The sequence below is a fragment of the Megalobrama amblycephala genome, linkage group LG17 (assembly GCF_018812025.1).
Source record: "Megalobrama amblycephala isolate DHTTF-2021 linkage group LG17, ASM1881202v1, whole genome shotgun sequence".
Classification (NCBI taxonomy): Eukaryota; Metazoa; Chordata; class Actinopteri; order Cypriniformes; family Xenocyprididae; genus Megalobrama; species Megalobrama amblycephala.
The window spans coordinates 30,992,132-31,016,485 of record NC_063060.1 but is presented as its reverse complement, the minus strand read 5'-3'; the positions used below and the strand labels follow the sequence as shown (position 1 = coordinate 31,016,485).

General features: G+C 37.2%; 1 protein-coding gene across 10 annotated transcripts in view; it reads right to left on the bottom strand.

Annotated features, from left to right (window-relative positions):
• The window catches only part of map4l (microtubule associated protein 4 like), a 43,959-nt gene that overhangs the window by 8,000 nt on the left and 11,605 nt on the right, over positions 1-24,354 (bottom strand). For 7 of the 10 annotated variants that reach the window (XM_048163307.1, XM_048163309.1, XM_048163311.1 and 4 more), the window contains exons 3-10: positions 19,728-19,841; positions 19,538-19,627; positions 19,229-19,423; positions 15,765-16,868; positions 3,592-4,025; positions 3,148-3,345; positions 1,539-1,662; positions 1,122-1,166 (exon numbers count right to left, since the gene is read on the bottom strand). In XM_048163307.1, coding sequence (XP_048019264.1) covers positions 1,122-1,166; positions 1,539-1,662; positions 3,148-3,345; positions 3,592-4,025; positions 15,765-16,868; positions 19,229-19,423; positions 19,538-19,627; positions 19,728-19,841 — 2,304 coding nt within the window. The remainder of the gene's footprint in view (positions 1-1,121; positions 1,167-1,538; positions 1,663-3,147; positions 3,346-3,591; positions 4,026-15,764; positions 16,869-19,228; positions 19,424-19,537; positions 19,628-19,727; positions 19,842-24,354) is intronic. The other 3 variants (XM_048163308.1, XM_048163315.1, XM_048163317.1) reach the window with 3 other exon arrangements.

Genomic DNA, 24,354 nt, shown 5'->3' with positions numbered 1-24,354 from the left:
TTTCAGTGCAGCTTCAAGGGCTTTAAACGATACCAGATGAGTAATAAGGGTCTTATCTAGAGAATCGATCGGTCATTTTCGAAAAAATGCAACCTTTTATGCTTTATAAACAAAATATTGCCTTGAACGTACTTTCCGCTTCCGCATTCTTCATAAAGCTTACGCTGAATGTCCTACGCCTTCCCTATTCAAGTTACGGAAAAAAAACGAAACTGGCGCCGCGTTCTTTCCGTAAATAGAATAGGGAAGGCGTAGAACATTCAGCGTAAGCTTTATGAAGAATGCGGAAGCGGAAAGTACGTTCAAGGCGATATTTTGTTTATAAAGCATAAACGGTTGTATTTTTTTCGAAAATGACTGATCGATTCGCTAGATAAGACCCTTATTACTCATCTGGTATCGTTTAAAGCCCTTGAAGCTGCACTGAAACTGTCATTTTGACCTTCAACCTCTTGGTAGCCATTGAAATCCACTGTAAGGAGAAAAATCCTGGAATGTTTTCCTCAAAAACCTTCTTTTCTTTTCGACTGACGAAAGAAAGACATGAACATTTTGGATGACATGGGGGTGAGTAAATTTATCAGGAAAAGTGTATTTAAAAGTGGACTAATCCTTTAATTGAATCTAATTTAATGGTTGTTATTCAAGTCTCTGCTAATTGTCTTAATATCTTGACGGCTTGTTTGTTATATATTGGGAAAAAAAATATTGCAGCACACAGTTAATCACACTTCATATTACTTCCAGTCTCATAGCTTTAGATGGTTTAATCATTTATATTGCTCCTAAAAATGGTGAGAACGTTCGGAAATCGCAAGTTCCAATCTTACTGGCCGCCCTTAAGCAACTTCTGGGAGTTAAAATGTACGGGAGTTAGAATTTATTAGTCCAGTGGGAAATAAATGTTTTGTTTATAAGGTACAACACTGCTACAATAAGCCTGGAAACAACTAGTCATTGAATTCTGACACAATCTTATTACTGTATATAGTAAATATAATTTCCAGGTCTTCTAACATTTCATGTAGTTTAATTTGCTATGTGTAATTTACTATACCACAAAGTCTATCGCTATTCGATCAAAAACATTTCTCTAGATAAGAAAACGGCTTCATTCTCACCTGGTGCCTTTTTCACCTCTCCTGCTTGGTTTTCAGTCTTTGTAGCTATAAACAACACACAATCAAATTAAATTAAGTACATTTTAATGTTATTACATCATTATGCCTCACTTAACCTTAACCTGAGATCCTATATACTGTACCTTAGTCATGGTAGTGCCATATTTAACAGGACTTTTGACAGGAATCAAAATGAGGCTCTGAGGGACAGAGGTACAGTATATTCAACTGATTGTACTGTTGTTTAGCAACATGCCAATTGTTTGGCTGACGAAACACCTTAAAACTGTTTTGACTTTCATACTATGCATGCCATTGTAAATACTGTAAGTCTATTAACCACAGCCTCATTTTAATCCATGTAAAATTCAATGTGCTGTCTACCCTGACTAAATTATATATGACGGAACAACTCACCTGAGGAGGGTCGGGCAGAGGTGGCAGCTGGGGTGCTTGTGCCGTTTTTAGAGTTAGTAGCAGATGCAGATTTAGCCTTTGGCACTGGAGGGCGACGCTGGGTTGCTGTGCCAGTCTCAGAAGACTGACAGAAACAATAAGACATCAGAATGCTTAATGAACAGGCATAATCAGTTGACGGCAAGAGGTTGATTAGATGAGCAACATACACAGTGCCTTAAAGGGTTAGTTCACCCAAAAATGAAATTTCTGTCAGTACTCACCCTCATGTCTTTCCAAATCCGTAAGACCATCATTCATCTTCGGAACAAAAATTAAGATATTTTTGATGAAATCCAAGAGGGTTTTTTTATCCTCAATAGAAAGCAATTACCATATTCAATGTTCAGAAAAGTTCTACAGTGCTACAAACTACAGTGGTTCAACCTTAATATTATGAAGCGACAAGAATACTTTTTGTGCACAAAAACAAAACAAAAATAACTTTATTCAATAAATTCGTCTCTCCCCTGACATTCTCATGCACTATTTACATTGCAGCACTTCCATGTTTTCGTCCGAACGACGGCTCAGTAATGGCCGGCTCCTGCGTCAGCATCACATGCTTGAGTCTTGCTGCTCACGTGAACAGTTTTGGCCAATACTGAGCTGGCGTTCTGACGCAAACATGGAAGCACTGCAATGACGTATGAGAATGACGGGAGAGATGAATTTGTTGAATAAAGTTGTTATTGTTGTTTTGTTTTTGTGCACGAAAACTATACTCGACGCTTGAATGTGGTAATTTGGTTGCTTGGTTTGGAACGACATGAGGGTGAGTAATAAATGACAGAAATTTCATTTTTGGGTGAACTAACCCTTTAAGGGTGGCTTAATGCTTGAGGGTGATTGTTCAATTAAGACAGAGTTTCACTACTTAAAATCTTGAAAAAAGATGTTTTATCACATGACCCTGATTAAAGATCAGATCATGGTCTTGATCAACCTACAAGTGGATTTTGGTATAGTGGCTATTGGTGTGAATTTTTGATATTGTATATGATGGTAATGACTTTGTAATGAAGGTAAACCTTGAATTTACTAATGCGACAAATTTAACTAAAATGAATCAACTGTTTACATATTAAGATTTGAAGCATATTATAATCTACTCTTTACAAAGGGATTTTTTAAATATGATTAAAAAAATAAAAAATAAATTGCCTAATTAAAAAATCACCCATATAGACAAGCAGACACTTGATAAAAAGGTGAGAATGAATTATAGATGAATTATATTCCACAAACTATATGCATGGAGAAAAAGCAGTTTAAAACCTGATGTCAATAGAGAGGCAAATAATTAGTCTTTATTTGATATCTGTCCTTGGAAAAAAATTATGAGACAGAACATAACTGCACCTCATAATTTATCAGTGGCCTAAAAGCATGCCTCTCTCGTGAGATTTTGCTGGTGATTGAAATTTTGAATTAACAATGACACAGACAGCAAGCCATGGGTTGATTTTAAGGGAAGAGATGAGCACCGGAGGGTGTTGCAGAAGTCTCCCCTGTGGATTGTAGCAGGCTGGGTGCCAAACCACAGATGAGGGAAATGGTGTTAACTCACCTTGGCCTTAGTCTCTAGAGTAGATGTGGAGGTGGGGGTTTTCTTGGAACCAGCAGTGGGGGTTGCTGCCTTGGGCATAGGGCTTTTTTTATTGGCAGAGTTGGTGGTGGGAGAGGTGCGTTTGGTGGCACCAGCACTGTCTCCAGTGGACAGCGAGTTTGGTCTTGCTGAGCTTTGTTTGGTTGACCCAACTGAAGGCTATATGCATGTATTTGCAAAAAGCACAAAAGAAAATGCAAACGTGGGAGCGTGATGAAATCAAAGTAGCAGCAATGGTTGTACAAATTGTTCATAAATCATAAGTTGTGAGTTTGGGTAACATCTTTAATCTTTATAAAGATGGAAAAATGAGAGCAAACACCTCTTCTTCTCAAATGTGGCAGTTTAAATCAAAGTTATAGCAGCATATCAGATGAATAAAATCCCTTTGTTTTTCAGACTTACCTTGGTCTTACTATCCGGGCTGGTCACCTCCTTGCTCCTATTTGCTGTTGGAGACTTAGCAGGTCCTTTAGCAGCCGTCACATTCTTCTCAGCTTTGGCTGTCTTGTCTATTTTTTCTCCATTGTCTTTCTTCTCCTCTTTCTCCTTGTTCGTCTTCTCAGGTTTGTCTACTTTCTCAACCTTGTCCTTTTTCTCAGCTTTATTATCTTGTTTCTCCTCTTTCTCGACTTTCTTCTCATCTTTGATGATCTGCTCACTCTTCTGAGTCTTATCCACACTGTCTGTTTTCTTTGTAATCTCATCTTTCTTGTCCATGTGATCAATCTTCTCCATTTTCTCAGGCTTGTCTTGCTTCTCAATTATGTCAATGTTTTCCGTCTTCAGAGCAGTTTGCACATTCTCCATTTTCTCCTTGGCTGTCTTATCTTCTTTTACTTTAAACAAAAAAAAAAAGACAAATTTGAAATGTATTAATCAAGCAAATGTGTAGCAATTATCTTTATGAGCATTACAATGCATGTTTGTTCACACTGGGCTTTTGGTTGTAGATTAATATTCAAGGTGTTTTGGGGACATAAATTGTCAGTAAGCTGCACTTGATGCCTCAATCTCAGTATATTCTGACAATAAGAATGAGAGTAGATGAGCAGGAGAGGTCATGGAGAAGGGCACAGAAAGTGCCTTGAGCGGACAGACAGAAAAGCACATTGTCAGCCTGGATGCCTTATGTAACTTGGCACCATTCTCTCCACAAAGTGAAAAATCAATGGCCAACGGAGGACCAAAACATCAAAAACAAATTGTGTGAGAGAGAGAGAGAGGAAAAGAAAGAAAGAAAGAATAGAGGAACAATATTAATTGAAAGATGCGATGGGCCAACATAATGCCACAAACATCCAGTTTTAATTATATATAAATTCTAGCAAAATGTATTTTTATAATTAAATGAAATGGAATTTTATAGGTCTTTTTTATCTTTTGTCCTTTATAGCAGCTGATTTTTAACCTAAAATCAGCTAGATTTTCTCTGTAACACTTTTTAATAATGTTCATGCAGAATATAATGCTTATAATTCTTAAGAGATCATTAATTAGACATTTAGAAATTTGTTAATAGTTACGGAAAAGTTAAGAACATTTAGAACAGACCCCCTTATCTTCAACCTTCAGGGATGCCTAGATGAAAACCTTGGTTCTGTATCTTCCTCTGAATCTCTTCTCACATTTTCAGACAGATAAATGAGTGGTAAAGCGTATACGTGTCAAACGTGGGCTTATCTCAGTACAGCAAAAGCAAACTATGACAAAAGGACATTCAAATGTTACTCTGGTGATATATTGTATAATATATTATTGCAAATCTTATCCATCTTTCTGTCAATCTTATACTCGTATCTGTGACCTCTACATTTGACAATCTGTCTTCATCAGGTGTGTTAATACACAAGACATGCATTCACACAATGAAAACAGCATACCATCTGCTGTAGCATTTGAAGAAACTGGTTTAAGACCCAAACCACACTTATTTCAATAAAAAATGTTTTAAAGGCACAGTATGTAAGTTACGCCATTAGAGGTCACTTATTCAAAACAATAACAAAGGGGTAGCTTGAAGACACAGTGAATGAGTGTGGAATCATGGGGGTTGTCGTCTTCACCTCCACAACCGATGGAAAACAAACCAATGGGACTCATAAATCATGTTTATTGGTGAGCTAATGTATTAAAGTTTTATTAACATTACTATGGTATGAAGCAGGGCGGGCTGAGAGCCTGGGACATTTTACGTTGCAGTTTTTATTATGCTTATATGCCGCAGTTGGCCGCTGATGCTCCTTTTGTTTTGTTGTTTATGTTTATTTTACAATTAAAGTTACGTTTAACATCCGCCTCCTTCTTTCCTGAACTTGAACTTTGTTACATTTACATTTGAACACTTAAATTCACATTATTTAAGTTCATTCTAATGAAACAGCCACAAGTGCTGATTTACTACTCATACAGGTCACTTTATCTGACGAATTAAAACTGGGGGGTAACGCAGCACAAACATGTTACTCGCGGTAAATCAAGAAAACGAGATTCAAACAATAAGACTGTGTTGAAAAAGACTAACAATGATTAGTTTTCTGTTGATAAAGGTATCCAAACAGTTACTCTAACCTGTCTAATAAAACACATAATATATTAAAGCATCTTTGTTGTTTATATTGTAAAACCGGAAATCAAGGGGTTTGCGGATATGACATCACTGACAGGCGACGCAATGACACAGGACGTTACACTGGTTCAAATAGCTGGTTTCTCTGGATTTAAACATTATTAGAAACATTTGCAATAATGTAAGTACGCAAGTCAACAAAATATATAACATTGTTCTAGTGGTTTTTGGATGTTTTAATCCAAAAATCGTATATATTGTGCCTTTAAGTGTCTTAATATGTAGAATATGCGTACATGACAAACTGAAAACTGTTAGATATAACTTAAATCCACATTGAAGAGTTAACTATAACCCTCTCTCTTTTTATTTCACTCTATCAGCTGTGCTTAATATAATTTTTCAATGACAACCATCTATAACAGACCATTGAGAGCATGTTTATCACAGAAACAAAATACACTACTGTTCAAAAGTCTGGAGTTAGTAAGATTTTTTTTTAAAAATGACTTTCATTCTGCAAGGACACATTAGATCAAAAGTAATAGTAAAGACTATCAGTTTTACATTGTTACAAAAGATTTCCATTTCAAATAAACTTTAAATTCATGAAAGAATCATGAAAAAAATGTATCAGTGTTTCCACAAAAATATTAAGCAGCACAACTGTTTTCAGCATTGATAATAATAAGAAATGTTTCTTGAGCACTAAATCAACATATTAAAATTATTTATTAAAATGATTTCTGAAGGATCATGTGACACTGAAAACTGGAGTAATGGCTGCTAAAAATTCAGCTTTGCCAAAGAAACAAACTACATTTAAATATATTAAAATACAAAATAGTTATTTTAAATTGCCATAAATGCTGCCATGGTGAGCATAAAAGACTTAGTTAAAAAATATTTGAAAATCTTATTGACCTAAAACTTTTGAATGGTAGTGCATGTTCAGCTCTGTCACACATACTATATAAAGACAAACATTCTGAAATAAACATCTGTTTATGCGGACTGGTACACGTTGTAATCTAATAACCATATAATGAATAGATCACAAACCAACACTGGATTGCAGACCATTGCAGACCTTGAAACCTGCACCATTGACATCACCGTAGCTTATCTCACCTACCATCACAAACACCTTTGGGCTGAATGTCATGGGATGAAACAGCATTCCCACTTTCCGACAGCTTTTGCGGTGACTGTATCCTGCCAGAACTCTGTGGCACACCAGCAGGCTGTTCTTTCTTTGTTGTAGGGTCTGATGGGATACTCGTGGATGGCGGAACGCTCTGTTTGTCCTCTATGGTGAAATATTTGACGGTGGTCTGGGGTGGCGGCACATCCTTGCCTGGATATTTATCGGGCAGCGGAAGGCTAGCAGGCACTGTCAGGTGGGTACTATCTGACATTGTGCGCTGGACCACTCGGTTCTGTTGCACGGGGGGTGATATGGGTGGGCGTGTCTCAGTTTTGCCCTCAACCACGCCCTCCACGTAGTTGTCATTCACCACGCCGATCACGCAATAATTCGGCGTGGGGCCTGTTTTTGAGATGCTGCGGGGCGGATCCCAATCGCTGTCTGAAGATGTCAAGATGGCACTCGGCGGTGAAGGTCTTGATGTCACGCCATTGGTGGAAAGGGCTTTTCCTGGGGACACGGGGGACGGAGAGGACGAGAGGCTTGTGGGGCTTTCTGCTGTACTGCCCAAATTCTTCCCGCCCCTGCTGCATGGGTGACTGGTTGCCCGTTGGTCCACCTCTGGGCTGAGTGCTGTCGTCTTGGTGGAAAGGTCCTGCTTGTCGTCCTCTAACAGTCTGGAGGATTGCAGACTGCCTGGCTTCCCCTGCTGCCAGTTCCAGCCCTGGGCAGCTGTTGACGATGCCAAGCTTGGCATGGAGGGTGGCACTGAGCACAGATCTCTGCACTCTGAGCGCTGGGATGACATCCTTACGATCCTTGCCTCTCTAGATATATTTATCCCGTATCAAGGTGTCTATCCGTCAGTAAACGGCATTGACTGAGATGAGTTAGTCTATAGCGCCGGTCTCTAAACCTCTCTCAATGCCGAGCCTGAGATGACTCTGCGTCTCTCTCCCAAATCCCCCTCCTCTCTCTCGTTCTCTCTCTCACCCTAATTCTGTCCGCACATTCCTTCCAAGTCTTCGATCACGTGATTGCGTGAGCCGCGTCCTTATTGGCCGCTCTGCACTGAAAACCCTTGCTTTTAGCATCCAGCGTGTTTATAAATACCCCTTTCTCTCTCTCGCACTCACACATTGTCTCGTTTAGCAGTCAGAATGTTCTAGCAGACGCAAGCGTTCACCTTTACCCTTCAGTGGTGGAGGATGTCATCATTGCCTGGTCCTCAGGTGCTGTGTCCCTCGATGAACACCATAACATCGGTATCAATCACATTTTAATTGCATATCAGCTTATTGGAGATCTAAACCATTATATTCCCCTGTCTCTCACATATGAGGCTGATGGAAGTGTGACCTCTGTTGTTTATTGTGCCTTTCACTCTATAGAGACACTATGTTCCTTATGAGATTGTATTATAGGGATTTTTCGCAAAAAAAAGAAAGGTCTGTCATCATTTACTCAATCTCGTGTTTTATCAAACCTGTAGGACTTTATTTCTCCTGTGCAAAGCAAAAGAAGATATTCTATGAATGTCTTTGCCAATACAATGGGGACCAAAAAAACAAAACAAACAAAAAAAAAAACAATTAAGAAAGACCTTTGAAAAATACAATAGGATTGCAGACAGCATGGAAAAACAATGCTAAATGCAAATTATATAATGCAATTAAAGGGTTAGTTCACCCAAAAACTGAAATTTCTGTCATTAAAGGTGCCCTAGATTATGTTTTTAAAACATGTAATATAAGTCTAAGGTGTCCCCTGAATGTGTCTGTGAAGTTTCAGATCAAAATACCCCATAGATTTTTTTTAATTAATTTTTTTAACTGCCTATTTTGGGGCATCATTATAAACACGCCGATTTTATGCTGCGGCCCCTTTAAATCCCGTGGTCCACGCCCACAGAGCTCATGCTTGCCTTGAACAGTGCATTAACAAAGTTTACACAGCTAATATAACCCTCAAAATGGATCTTTACAAAGTGTTCGTCATGCATGCGGCATGCATGCGTCGGATTATGTGAGTATTGTATACTGTTATATTGTTTACTTCTGATTTTGAATGAGTTTGAGGCTATGCTCCGTGGCTAACAGCTAATGCTACTCTGTTGGAGAATTTAAAAAATGAAGTTGTGTTTATGCATTAAAACGGCAAGTGTTTAAAAAGAAAAAGCAACGGCTCTCTTGTCTCCGTGAATACAGTAATAACCGATGGTAACTTTACAATTTAACAGTACATTAGCAACATGCTAACGAAACATTTAGAAAGACAGTTTACAAATATCACTAAAAATATCGTGTTATCATGAATCATGTCAGTTATTATTGCTCCATCTGCCATTTTTCGCTATTGTTCTTGCTTGCTTACCTAGTCTGATGATTTGGTTGTGCACAGATCCAGACGTTAATACTGGCTGCCCTTGTCTAATGCTTTTATAATGTTGGAAACGTGGGTGGCATAGCAAATATTGGGGGCGTCACCCCGACTGTTACGTAAAGTCGGTGTTATGTTGAATTCGCCTGTTCTTCAGAGGTCTTTTAAACAAATGAATTTTTAAAAAGGAGGAAACAATGGAGTTTGAGACTCACTGTATGTCATTTCCATTTACTCACCCTCATGTCGTTCCAAATCCGTAAGATAATTTTGATGAAATCCGAGAGCTTTTTAAATCCCTCATAGAAAGCAACGTAATTACCACATTCAAGGTCCAGAAACGTAGTAAAGACATCGTTAAAATAGTCAAAGTGACTAGCATCTGCCAATACTGAACCCAGAAGAGTAAACAGCATGGAGAATGACAGGATAGATAAAAAATTGTTGAATAAAGTTGTTCTTTTTGTTTTGTTTTAGCGCACAAAAAGTATTCTCATCGCTTCACGACATTAAGGTTGAACCACTGTAGTCATGTTGACTATTTTAATGATGTCTTTACTACTTTTCTGGACCCTGAATGTGGTAATTAAGTTGCTTTCTATGGGGGATAAAAAAAAAACCTTGGATTTCATCAAAAATATCTTAAGTTGTGTTCCAAAGATGAACGAAGGTCTTATGAGTTTGGAACAACATGAGGGTGAGTAATTAATGACAGAAATTTCATTTTTGGATGAACTAAAACTTTAATGTCAACTCAAAAAAAAAACAAGGGTGGGGTGAGGAATTTTCTTGTTGGTGTCAAATGTTCTGTATCCAATCAAACTCCAAAGTATTTACTGTTGCCAACACAAAACCGATGCCATCACAGACAGGTAGCAGAAATCTCCTCATCCTTAAACACCATGAACAACACAAAGTGAAAGAAAATGTCACCCAGATTAGATTAGATATCTGTTTACTTGCAATGGATAAACTTGTTTTGTGCAGAGCACAATGTGATTGTGGCTTGTTGAGGGCAAGAAAGCATCAAAAACTCAATCAGATAAATCAGATTTCAGACACTGGCCCTTCAAAAAACTCATCTTCCCCCAGCCATTAGATACATCAGCCTTTTTCTTTTTCTTTTTTAGTTCAGTCATGTCATCTCACTGTCTTCTGTCTTTGAGAAATTATGGTTTTTATGATGACACACACCTGGTGATCATCTCAAGCAAGACAATTATTTATGAAAAAAGAAAAAACTCATTAAACTTAAATAGGATGAGCTACATAAATCACATCCACAATCGGTCACAACAGAAGAGTTCTGCATTATTCAATACTTTACAGTATGTATCTGCACAGAAATAGCACTAACAGTTAAACCTCTATATTAGGTAACCTACTAGACCAGTTAATTACAAGCATCCTAACATGAAAAATGTGAGCAGTAAAAACTGAGGTTTTCAAAATTATATCAGGGACACCACAAAACCGCAAAACCTGTATTACATATTACTTTTCTAGCTCCCACTGCATCCGTCCTTCCAGGCTTGAGGAGAAGTGTGTGTGATGTCGTAATATGCGTATAGTCTGATTGGCTCAGGCACCTCAATTAGAGTGAACTTTCCACACACAAACGACAATGCATCAACTGCAGAGCCATTCCAGGCCACTGACAGATATAAAAGGGATCTTTTCTCTCTGCCTGTCTCATTTCAATAATGGGCCAGATTCTTGTGAATGGATTTTGTTGCATAAGGACATGTCAGATGTATTTTATTGTTTACGTTCCCTTAAGAACACATTGCACTACATCATACAGTTCAATATACAGAGGATACTGAAACTTTCTGTCACTTAATTGCATTTGTTTGTGCATTTTCATCTTAGTCTTCAATTGTGGTATACTCTAAAAAATGTTTGGTTGGGTTGAAAATGGACAAACCCAGCGATTGGGTTGTTTTAACCCAGCAGTTTGCCCAACTATTGTTTAAAAATTACTACATGGCTGGCTTAAAATGAACCCAAAATCAGACACATAATTACTAAAGGCAACAATAATAATTAAAAGGTGAACATTTATTAAACAATTTAATAAAAGTTAGTTTAAAGCTGCAGTCCGTAACTTTTTTTGGTTAAAAATTATCCAAAATCAATTTTTGAGCAAGCACATAACCAGCCAGTGTTCAAAACTATCTCCTTACACAACAGCAAGCTTGTAATAATGTTTTATAATAAATCGATACTGGTGGATTTCTGCGGGAAATTCGAGCATGCAGCAGTTCGTCTTTGCATCATTACGTCACGTCTGTAAACAGAAGGAAGGAGTCCCAACTAGACTTGCATATACAGTGGTTACGGAAAGTATTCAGACCCCTTTAAATTTTTCACTCTTTGTTATATTGCAGCCATTTGCTAAAATCATTTAAGTTCATTTTTTTCCCTCATTAATGTACACACAGCACCCCATATTGACAGAAAAACACAGAATTGTTGACATTTTTGCAGATTTATTAAAAAAGAAAAACTGAAATATCACATGGTCCTAACTTAAATGATTTTAGCAAATGGCTGCAATATAACAAAGAGTGAAAAATTTAAGGGGGTCTGAATACTTTCCGTACCCACTGTAGGATGCTGCTGGTAGCGGATCATTTATAGCCTTTTCTCACAGCAGCTGCAATAATTAAACTTATAATTTTGATGACGGATTGTAATCCAGAAAGGTCCAAATGACAATCTTCAGTGACAACTCAGATTCAGCCGTGGTCAAAAAGCAAAAGACTTCGGACTGCGGAGTGGCTACAAAAATTGAAATCTACAGATAAGCAATACACACTCACTGCAAACCCTAATGCTCAAAATACTTAATTGATTTGAGTAGGACAAACTTATAAAAATTGAACAAATTAGTTCAGTTAAATTAACTGCTATGAGTATTTAGAACTTTCTTTTTCTTTTGAGTTCACAGCACTGACATATTTCAAGTAAACTGTACTGTTTCATTGTTTTGAGTTGTATGAACTAATTTCTTTTAATTTAGACAAACTTCAGTTTAACTGAAACTGGACTGGGATTTCTATTTCCCAGCATGCTTTGCCCATGGCACTCAAAAAGGAGAGTAAATGCTAAAATTAAGCGTTATATAATGTTTTTTGTGCAAGATTAATGGTAAGGGAGATTTAGTAGTGATTAATGTTTTGTTATGCTAATTTAGAAGAGTTTCTGTTAATGTGGGTTTTTGGAGAGTTATCATGGTGACAAGTAGTGCATGCGGCTTGGTATGAGAGCAGGTAAGTTACATGTTTTAAGTTGCTGTACTCATTCAGTAAGTGTCATACCATGCTATTGTTAACATGTTAGCAAATCAGCAAGTTGGCATTTTTTGTATGTTTTTAGGGTTTACAGTGAAGTAAATAACTCATTTGATGCAAGAACTCAAATTAAAAAAGTTAATTAACTAAATATTTTATGTTAATTGCTATCAAAATGTATGAGTTAGCTAACTTAATATTTCAAGTTAGGAGCAATTAACATGCATGAGTAATACAAACTCAAAAGGTTTACAATGCTAAATACACAGTCATGCAATGCTTATGTTGTTAACATTAATAATTTGAGAACAAAGTATAACAGTAATAATAATTTGATGCGATATGAGCTAAGCGATCGTTAGATTTAATCACCATTGGCAGTGTAATTTATTGTAGGCCTAATGATTTTTCCCTCAGTTGGTGAGAACAAAAGTGGAAGATGTTCAGATGACATTTTCCGGTGAAAAGTCCTACTTTGGTCATACTTCAAGACTACAATCTGTGATTCTGAAGTACAGTATCCACACCGGTATGGTGACTGACAGCAAACATTAGATTCATCCGCGCTGAGGAGCCGTGCTGATGCACAATGCACGTAAAGATAATAATTCCGCATATAACTGCAATTGCAGGTTTCAAACAGAGATGGCGACTAAGAGGCAAATCTTACGGACAGCAGATTTAATTATTATTCATTAAACGTATTAATAAATGGTAATTTCTAACATTTTTGGGTTCATTTTAAGCAATACAGTAATGTTTTAAACAACACTTGAGTTAAATAAAACTATCCAGCAGGCAAACATTTAACACAACCGTTGGGTTAAACCCAACCCAATCGCTCGGTTTGTCCATTTTCAGCCCAACTTGGATTGTTTTTAACCCAGCATTTTTTAGAATACATTCTCTCAGGAATTGTTGTCCTTTTTATCTATTTACTATAGTTTATGATTAAAATAAATAATGTTTGTTGATATAATCCTTTTTGTTGTCACTGTTATATATTATATTATATTATATTATATTATATTATATTATATTATATTATATTATATTATATTATATTATATTATCCTCTTTTCATGTTCAGAAGAGTTTCATGATGACTATAAATAGAGCTTTTGGACAAATTTTATGCAATTTTATGCTAGTACACAATCATTACAAATATCCCAATGTTCTTTTCAGTAATAAAAACACAGCATCAGAAATGCATTTAACACATTCAGCGTGGGGTAGAACATGCATGCTCATTGAGTAATCGGGATGTCACAGAGTTTCTATTTCTGGAACATATCCTACAGTTACACCCTAGCTTGTTCTTTGGCAGGTCCTATTCGCTGCATCACCAAGGAAACCGCCTCCCATATCCATAGCAACAGTCTCCCCGTCAATGCAGCTGCTGATATTAGGGTCCTGTGTGGTCGGAACCACTCGAGGGGAGGGAGAGGAAGTGAGTAAGCAAGGGCAAGAAAGGACGAGAAGACTGATGCGAGTAAAGGGAGGGAATAAAGGGCCATCTCCTATTTCTGCATTAAAAGACTGAAATCCAGAGAAGTGTCTGTGTCAAAAACTTCAACACGCCAATGTCTAGCTAAAAAGTGACCACATTATTTTTGAATGCATTAGCAAATATTAATAATGCATAACTCATAAAGAAGAAGAGCAAAAAATATCACATTTGCTCACAGCAGACAGGAAATAAACCAATACATTTCTCCTCAGCAGGAAGTGGCATTACATGCAAAAGCATTCCATCAAATTTTGCTTTTGCTCTTGTGACTTTAGCTTGATGAATGTTCTGGCTCATTAAGTCATTCAAGACGTCATCAGGGATCTCTGCGTTAGCATTTAATCCAAAGCTACCGCCCAGTACTCAGTATCCCTCAATATCCCAGCACCTCTCAAACGCCTCTGAACACACCCTAATCGCTTGCTATAAAAAGAACAACTCTATAAGTCTTATATAATGGTGAACGGCAGAGCCATCAATTTTACATGAGCTGTTGCAAGAGGATGGGAGAGATAGGAGATGTGTGTATGAGAAAGATGAAAGACAGAGAAAGCCACAAAGGGGAGTATGAATTCAACCTATAAATACCACCAACTAAAAATAACTGTTCTTAACTATTATGTGCTTGAATCAACTATTATTTGATTAAGCAAACAATTTAGTAAATGGAAAATTTCTTTCACATTAAGTCAAAAGCTTATTTCATTCGAACCAATCTAAATCAGTCCAACTTTTCATTTTCAATGTTAGAGATTACTGAGAATGCTGGATAACACCCATATAAAGGTTTTAACAAGAAAACGGAAATGTTCTTTCACATTAAGTTAAAAGGATACGGATCTACTACACTGATAAGGGCTGTACCCACACTTAACAGTAAGATAATGAGTTTTCTTACCTGGTTGATGTCCAGTGTTGTCCAAATAGTGATGAACATGAAAAGAAGAAGAAAAGAACATCATTAACACATACTTGCAACTTGAGTTTTTTAGCTAAAAATGAAAGGTTATGGGTATGGAAGAACTAAATCTAAAGATTTCAAAATCTATGTGTAGCAGGTGAATTGGCAGACAGACCTCTTAATCTCATAAACATTGGATTGACAGTTTTGAACAAGAATAAAAAGCAGAATAAAGAGTCATGTAGCATAAGATCACAAGGAGTGACATACAGAAAGATTTTCACCCACAGAACGATTAGCAAATGTAAAATCCCACATAGACAGACTGGTTGACACACATCTACAAGACATGTGCATTTTGAGGGATGCTGTGACCAAGAGAAATTGTATTGAATTCCAGGTGATGGTAAACTAAAGAGTAACAGTTAGTTGGCGATGCATAGCGATCAGTGTGTTATGACTGCATTGAAATGTTAAAAATCTTTACTATAAGAATGGATTACATGCAGCAGAGGTCCAAGCTATAGAGGACTGACACAAAGAAAGAAAGAAAGAAAGAAAGAAAGAAAGAAAGAAAGAAAGAAAGAAAGAAAGAAAGAAAGAAAGAAAGAAAGAAAGAAAGAAAGAAAGAAAGAAAAAGAAAAGCATGGAATACTTAGTGTCCTGCTACAGTTTTTTTTTTCTGCTACAGAGATAGCTAAGCAGAGGAGGGCCCACTTCATTGAGCCATGCATTATGTAAATCATCTCCATACAGTCTTCATTATCACCAACCTTCCAGTAGGGGGGGCTGTGCCAGCGGTGGCTCCTGCTGCTCTGTGATTGATGGGATGAAAGGCGTAGCTTCGGAGTTTAAGCTCACTGCAGTGCTGGGGGGAATTGTTGGGGTGCAGTGACTAACAGCTGGTGCACTCTGAGAGCCAGGGATGTCTGTGCCGATGGACAGTGGGGTAAGGGTCAGATTGGGAGCAGTCTCTGGGGCGGTGGTGTGAGAGATGGGGGTTTTCACAGGAGTGCTCTGGGATGGGGGGCTTGCATCTGGGGTCTGTGTCTGCAGCACGGAGTCAAGGAACATAACAGTCTGAGTTGGACTGAGGGCAAGGGTTGACTTCTGATTGGGATCAGTTGGGTGAGTAGAGTCAGTCTTTGAGTCCACGGGTAACTGATCTGAACGGTGAATACCAGGCAATTCTAGGTTAGTCTTATTAATATCAATTTTAGATTTATCCATATGAAGCATATCCCTGTCAATCTTGAGTGTTGAGTCATATATGGGATTCGCAGTGGAGTTAGGGTAATTTGAGAATAAGGAGGTGTTTTCCTGCCCAGTCGGTTGTGGTCTGCATGCATGGGTGTCCGTGAGGTGCAAAGGTTCAGGTGTGAGTGAGGGCGGTGCACTTCCCTGATCTATGCTAGCAGTGTACTGGGGCTTAGAATCTCCCAAATTAGGGCTGTTAAAGTCCATGTCCATTACGGTTGAGGGAGCACTCCATTCTTCTGGAAGCTTCTTCCTGCTCTTACTTTTCCTGGCCTTGATGCGTCCTCCCCCTTTCTCCTGGAACTCGCTTTCCCAAATCTCTTCATCCCTACTGGGAGGTGAGGGGCAGTCATGGTTGGAGCTTTCAGAAGGAGTCTCTTCTGAGTCAGGGGAACCAAGACTGTCCAGAAGGTCATACATTTCTTCCCTGTTCTTGCGTTTCTTTTTTTTCCGCTTCTGCTGCATCTCAGTTCCTTCCTTAATGGACTTTTCCTCGCCAGACGCTGCATCTTGACTCTGGGAACCCAAGGCATCAGTGCAGCTCTGTTCTGCCTTGTTGGAAGCATGGGACTGCTCCGTTGAGAGCATTTCCTCACCTGTCCAAGGGCTTCCACAAACTTCTTTGTGTACAGAGAGGAAGAGGAAGTGTCACTGACTACCATACAAATGATCGGACAACAAAGTTTGTGCATCTCCAACTCATAACAGCTAATAAGAGTTCAAAGAGACATTAGATCAGCTACCTATGAACCACTGATCACTTGCATCATATGGTGCGTTACACCAGGAGGTGATATGAGGACAGACAAAATTCACTATTCACAATTTCACAATGAATAGAGTCATTCAATATGTAGTCCTAAATTCAGAAGATAATTAGCATTAGCATTAGTTCCCTTAGGAATTTCCAATGGGCTTTTAGAATAGTTATTTATAATTAAAAGATCTGTGGGTAACATTACTTGAGGAGAACATTACTCACATTTTGTTTCACAAGCTAAATATGCATGCTCACCATCGTGTGGAAACTGCTGATGCTCATATGGTCCATCTTGCATTATGTGAAATATTATGACTAGCACATTTTAAGCTCCCAATCCTAAAATTCTGTGTTTATGAAGCATATGCAGTCCTCACTTGACTCTATGTTTTCAAATGCTAAAAATAGTGCAAAAATTGATGTAAAACATGTATTGTCCCTCAGAACTTCCTAGGTTGTACAGACGTGTCATGGACCATGAGCATTCTGTACGACTTGAGGGGTTCTCAACTGTGGCCATCGAGGTCCAAACACGCCTGAACAAGCTAATCAAGATCTTCAGGATTACTAGACAGTTATAGACATATAAGTTTGATAAAGTTTGGAGCTAAACTCTGCAGAAAATTGAACCTTGTGGGCTCTTGACTGACAGAACTTGTACTGTGTACACCTGTGCTAAGTTGCTAGCAAGTTACTTACAGGGACTACAACAACAACAAGCATGTTCATGCTTGACATTATAATTGGACATTTGTTGAATTCCCTACATAGCAACTTATTATCAACTTAGGTTTTAAACTTCAGAATTTAAGTTTGAAGTATGACTGATTGTAATTTAATTTAATTTAATTTAAGCAGAACAGAACAAAACAAAACCCAGTGGAAATTACCCAGTAATGAATTAACATTCAAAGCTGGCAGATAAATTAAACATCTCTATAGGAAACAAAATGGCTTTTCAATTCTTGTATATCTGTATGTTACATACTGATAAAGGCCTATCACTACTGTTTCCTAAATAGGAACTTATTATAAGATAACAGATCTGAGGGTATCATGCACATACTTGCTGCACAGAGCAGTTAAATGGGTGTGATAGTTTCAACAGTGGCTAAGAGAGAATGTGCTGAGACTATGATGTGCTCACTTGAGAGCACATCAAGTGAAAGTGCAAATGGGCAAATGAACTCATGGATAAATAACAGGCAGGGATAACAACAGAGGCAAGTCACATAGAGACTGACTCAAAGAAAAGCCACAGAGAAGAGTCACATGACATGGAATACCCAGTACAAATCCCAGCACTGAGGACAATAAAGGTTACTGAAATGAACCAAAATCAAAAACAAGACAGACACTGAACACACAATGGTTGATAACATCAAAACGAATTACATTTAAAAGGAAAGAAAATCTACTACTAATTGAATATGGATTATGATTATTAGGAATATAGTCCAGGCATCAAGGCATATCAAGATGAAGAAATAAATTCATTTCTAGACCCACACAAATTGTGTTTTTATATTTTACATAATATGATCACTAACCCAGTCTTCTTCATTGATCTAATGGTTATAAATCTCTTGGAGGAAGTGTGAGTGGCAGTAATCTATATTTCATATATGCAGTCTAAAATGTGAAATGGCTTTCTAAACTGGCTCTGAGCCAGAAGACACATTTCTCTCCAAGTTTCACGGCCATCACGTTCAAAAAATAATATTACAGAGAGGCCAAGGATAAATATTTAAAATGCCCTCCACCGTAATGCACACTTGAAGATTAAAATGGGCCAGTCTGAGGGGTATCCAAAGTACCAACATGGAATAATGATCATTGGCTGTGATGATCAGTCATGTAAAAAGAACAAATTATTTGGAATTGACATTACAGTATGCAAGATATTTAGTCAAGTCACTGACTAAAAACATGGCTGTTTTTCAAGGTATACTCATGGCATTCAATGTCACAGTTGACATCACTATATGTCTCATATCAGAGGTAACTTGAAGACCATGAAAAGTATGAAGCAATTCTGTTATGACAAAGTATTTATGAGGCATCCATGCCTTGACCAGACAGAGTGGAATGACATGAGAGCTGAGATCATAGAGACATTCTGCGACATAATAATCAATCAGAATCTTAATATCTGGGTTTAAAGTCTGTCTTACCTGTTCTAGCCTGCACTGAGGTGCCTTAAGTGGTGATAGACTTTACCTGCAGAATTTTCCTGGCTGTTACGAGGGCTTGATTCACTTGGATTAGCAGTTATCTGGGATGGTTTGGGTGGTTCATTGGCAAACAAGGGTGAGGTCTTCTGAGGTTCAACCATGCTGGGGGGTTTGGAGCTCTGGAAAGGGGCCATGCCAACATTCATATTCATACCAATATTCATCCCAGGCTGAGAGAACCCTGAAGCATAGAGCAGCAGAGCAGTATCGCATTAAAACTTAACAGAGCCTGAGGAAATGAACTGAATCGAACCCACGATCTGAAGTCAACAAGATTAAACACTGCAGTGGTTACCCAGCAAAGAGTCCATGCTGTTATCCTTCACCGTAGATCCCATCTGCTGGTTTCCCAATTGCACAGGCATTCCAATCATTGATGTTGGACCTGGAATTAGAAAGATTTGGACTAATATCTAGTACATAATTGGAATTTTTGTTGAACTGCTTCATTCAATTCTCAAGCCTGACATATGCAATGATCACACCTGATTGAAAGTCATTCTTATTATAGACATATTGTCCAGGAGGGCTGGGACGAATCTCTCCCTGAGGGTCCTGACGTTGGCCTCCAGTCTGGCCTGCAGACATAAACCCAGACCCTGACAAAAGAGAAAGCAAACAAATTGACTCTATTAGTGTATAATCTTAAAACGAAAGAACAAGCTATTTGTGCAGGAAATATTGCAAACTTTTTAAAAGCTAGGTAATTCATTAAATAATACAATCGGAGTAAGAAAAATGCTAAAAACCTTTGATCTACACTTAAAGGTACTACAGTACATTTGTAATTTCACCATTCAAAGATAAATCTCAACAGTTATGAATAACACTACACTACTAAAATAACACTAAATCATCATATTCAAGCTAAGAATAGTTGACTAACTTAAAATCAGCCAATTAGCTTAATTTATATTATAGCTTGTCATTGTTTTAACAAATGTTTTCATTTGTCACACTTCTGACTTGGCTAGATCAGAAATCTGAAAGTGAATATACAAGGTCCAAGATCCCAAACAAATGGAACACTAATCACCATTATGGTGACTTCATAACAAGTACAGTGGTAAAAAATATAATTTCTTGGCATGGTTAAAGACAACTTTATCATGTGAATTCACAGTTAAACTAGAGCAGTAAATTACTGTGATGCAAGTATGATTTTGCTGTTCATTATCAGTAATTCATAAGAAAATGGCCCGGCCAGCATGCATTAATTTCACTGTAAATTTCTGACTACAGTAATTTATTGTAAAATAATACTCTTTAATCCTGTAAATTCCTGGCAATTTTTACAGTGCGAAAAAGAGCTATAATCAGACTTTCCAAATCCTCTCAAGATATAAAACCTCTTCCTGACTATTTTTTAAAACATGATCTGTTGAGTAAAAGCCAGGTTACTGACTCTTCAGAAACTGAAAACTTAAAAGAACTGTAATGCACCTTACTAATAACCAAATGGCATTATTAACCAAATTTTTTGTCCTAAAAGGTCTGTAAATTTAAATTGATGTAGTGCAATTGTCAGCATATTCCATAAGTTATTTTTCATGATTTGTTGAAATTTATTATATTAAATGTTTGTTTTTTTTATCTAATTTTGAATGGATGAATTGAAAACATACCAATAAATGTTTTAATAATGATTTTATATTGTAATTTTGAAATGCCGAACTCATCTTAGAATGACCCATCTGTGGAAAAGAGTTGTGTAACTGCTTTACAGTGAGATGAACACTTACTCTTCATTAGTAACTAAGTGATTTAGTGACATTTATTAGGTCCTGTAAACAAGTAACTTTCATGAAATCTGATCGACTGTCTAATTTAATATGTCCCCTGTCGGCAGTGGGGAGGGGCATCCCTGAAAATAGGCCTGCTCCCATCCATTCTGATATTTACACATTATGAGAAGGGCAAATGGAGATCAGTGATGCTGAGACAATGGGACAGGCTGGAACTGCAGGCCTGTTACCGTAGTTACACAACCAGCTGAGGCTGCTTTATGTTCCCTAGGCAGCGCATTCTGTCAGCATCAAGACTGACTGACACGAGGAGCCAGCACTGAACCAGCATTAGCTCAGATACCAGCCCAGGATTAATGATCATGCTCCCACAGGGCTGGGCTGTACCAGCTCCATGCAATTATCCTCTTTGTGGAATAGGACCGGTATATATGTCACTGTGAGTCACGCTGTTATATTATCAAGGATGCACTGGGAATCTTTCCACCAGGACTTTGTGTTGCATGTTGATAAAGTAGAGGGGGATCGTCCCCAATGGGTCTTCAAGGTTATTTGTGTGTTTATGCCTCAAGTAGCACATTTTCAATCTTCTTTAGGTTTTGAGATGCTGATGGTGAACTAAACTAAACCGGAGCAGGGGCATTAGCCTCACAAAGAAGCATATGAACCTGAAAACAAGCTTCAGTTAAAAGCCAAAAAATTGAAGAGGAACTAAAAATAGACACTTTTGTCCCAGACATGAGGCACTTGAGGTACAGACTGCCAAGTCATGCTGTGGTAGAGAGCCTCCTTTTGCAGTTAAAAAAAAGGGGGGGTGCAGCAGACATCCCATTCAGCACAGAATCGGTTACATAACATCATAAACCAGTGCTGTAGAACAGACAAAGAACCTCTGAGATGCAATATGGTTATAAAAGCACGCAAAAATGACAGATATACTACACAATTTTCTGCATTTCTTAATTTTTTTTATCAAAACAATTTGTTCTCATAGAAATGATTTTGCCCATTTGTTTTGTGTAAAAATAGTACAACATATGACAATTTTACAGAAATATTTTTTAAAACTATTCAACTTATTAAAGAAGAAATTAACAAAAGAAGATATTTTGAAGAATGCCGGTAACCAAAAAATTGATGGGCCCCATTGACTTTTCTCCCATACTATGGAAGTCAGTGGGGCCTATCAACTGTTTGGTTACCCATATTCTTAAAAATATTTTCTTTTGTGTTCAGCAGAAGAAATAATTTCATACAGGTTTGGAATAGCTTGAGGGTGAGTAAATGATGACAGAATTTTCATTGTTGGGTGAACTATCCTTTAAATACAAATCATATTAAATCTAGTGATAATATGCTTAACAGCGGACATTATATGCAAGTAAAGTAGTTTGGATATTTTGTTGAAAATGTACAGTATGCCATTTAAAAATAGAACTACGACTACTGACAAGTCTTCCTACAGTACATCAACGTTCCCACATATCTCAAACCTAAAATCCTTTTAGAAATGATCACTGTTTGCAGCATATATTTTGCAAAAAAACAATGTAATGGTAACTCAAGTCAAATTTATCATAGCAGTATGTTAAAAAATATTAAACTGACAATTGTATGTTATACTGCATAATTACAGTTAAAACATATGAAAAAAAAAAAAGATTCCCAACACACATTAGAATGCAGATGCCCTTGATGTCTTCAACAGTCATCCATTAAAATAAAAAAAAAAGGTCATATGAGAGTAGAGCTTTGCAAATTAGGAGAGCATTTTACCAAAATCCAATTATTTCATCAGTTTATAGATGATTTAAAATGTTCATAAAAAAAAAAAAAAAAAAAAAAAAAAACATGATAATGGTCTGCAAGTGTAATATAATTATCTTTCCAAGTAGTTGCACAGCCTGTAATAGCCATCATAGTTATTGATTAATCATCTTTACTTGTACTTTGTTCTTTGGAAATGAGACTCTAAGCGCTTGTCAACAGACAACTTACAATTTCCATAAATCTTTATTACTTTGTCAATAAAAAAAGCTTCATTATTTCACACAACCTTTTCAGTGGAAAAAGCGTGGCAGGAAAAAATATATTGCCTGCTTGCTAGCCATAATGTTTTGTCAGTACTGACAACTTGCTTAGTAACTATTTCTCACTGAAATTTAAGTTCCAGCAAGTCATACAATGATCTGATGAGAAGCCATCATAGAAAAACATGCTTTTGCGATACGCTAACTGTGATATGCAACAGCCTTACTATAACGAGAGTGCTAATCTTTACAGCAGCATCAAATACATGGACATTTCTCTCTCTTAATGGAGGCAGAAATTTAATATCATATGGATCTTTGAAACGAAGCTATTAAAAGTATCCGACAGATCTGCTGATATCAGCATCCACATAGAGCTCAGTGCTGCACACATATGCGTACAGTATACCTTGCTCTTCTTGAGTGTGCATCCTGCTGTATTGATGTCTAAGCATTCTGTCAAGATCATAAAGGTCAACACTTCTGTATATTCTCCTACATGCAGAAAACAACACAACACTTTCATATGATTTATGAATGACTAACTTCACAAAAAGCACCAGTGTTAAACAACAATAACGGATTTTAATGTATCTATTCAGTAGTCTAGACACTATTAGCGCCATCATGCACAACAGGTGATTAAACTGTGAAAATGTGCCGCAGTAAATAATAAAAGCATTTGAGAATAAATAGTGGTGATGGTTGTAACCCAAGAGGAAGGCTGTCCGCCTAACTGAACCTAGAGTTCACTCGAGATGCTTCTTGGCAGAAGATAGCACGGTTTAGGCAGTAGGCAAGGCGAAAAAAAAAATCTTAGGGGAAATTCTTAGATCAGAGATGTTGCCAACCATGATCAAGCGTATGTCCTAGACAAACAAACACAAAAGCAACCTGAAAATACCACAGAATATCAATGTGTATTTCCTCACAAAACCAACTTGAACAGGATGTGAAACTAAAGTAAAGGAATAAAATGTGCTTCTGCCACTGGCCATTATATGTTGTGGCAGATAGAGATAAGAAATACACAAATAAACATCAACAAAAAGCATCTACTTCAGATTAGATACATCAGATTACAATCTAATGCAGAAGGAAGACAGTAAAATAAAAGGCTGTTCCTGATGTTGCATTGCACTACACAATATATCCAACATATCTGCATCCAACAAAAAGAAAAAAATAAGCAGCAAATAAATGTGCTAATGTTCAAAAGTTTATTATGTGCTAATGTTCAAAAGTTATTTGGTCAAAAATACAGTAATATTATGAAATATTATTACAATTTTAATATAATATCTTTTATATTAATATATTTTAAAATTCCTGTGATG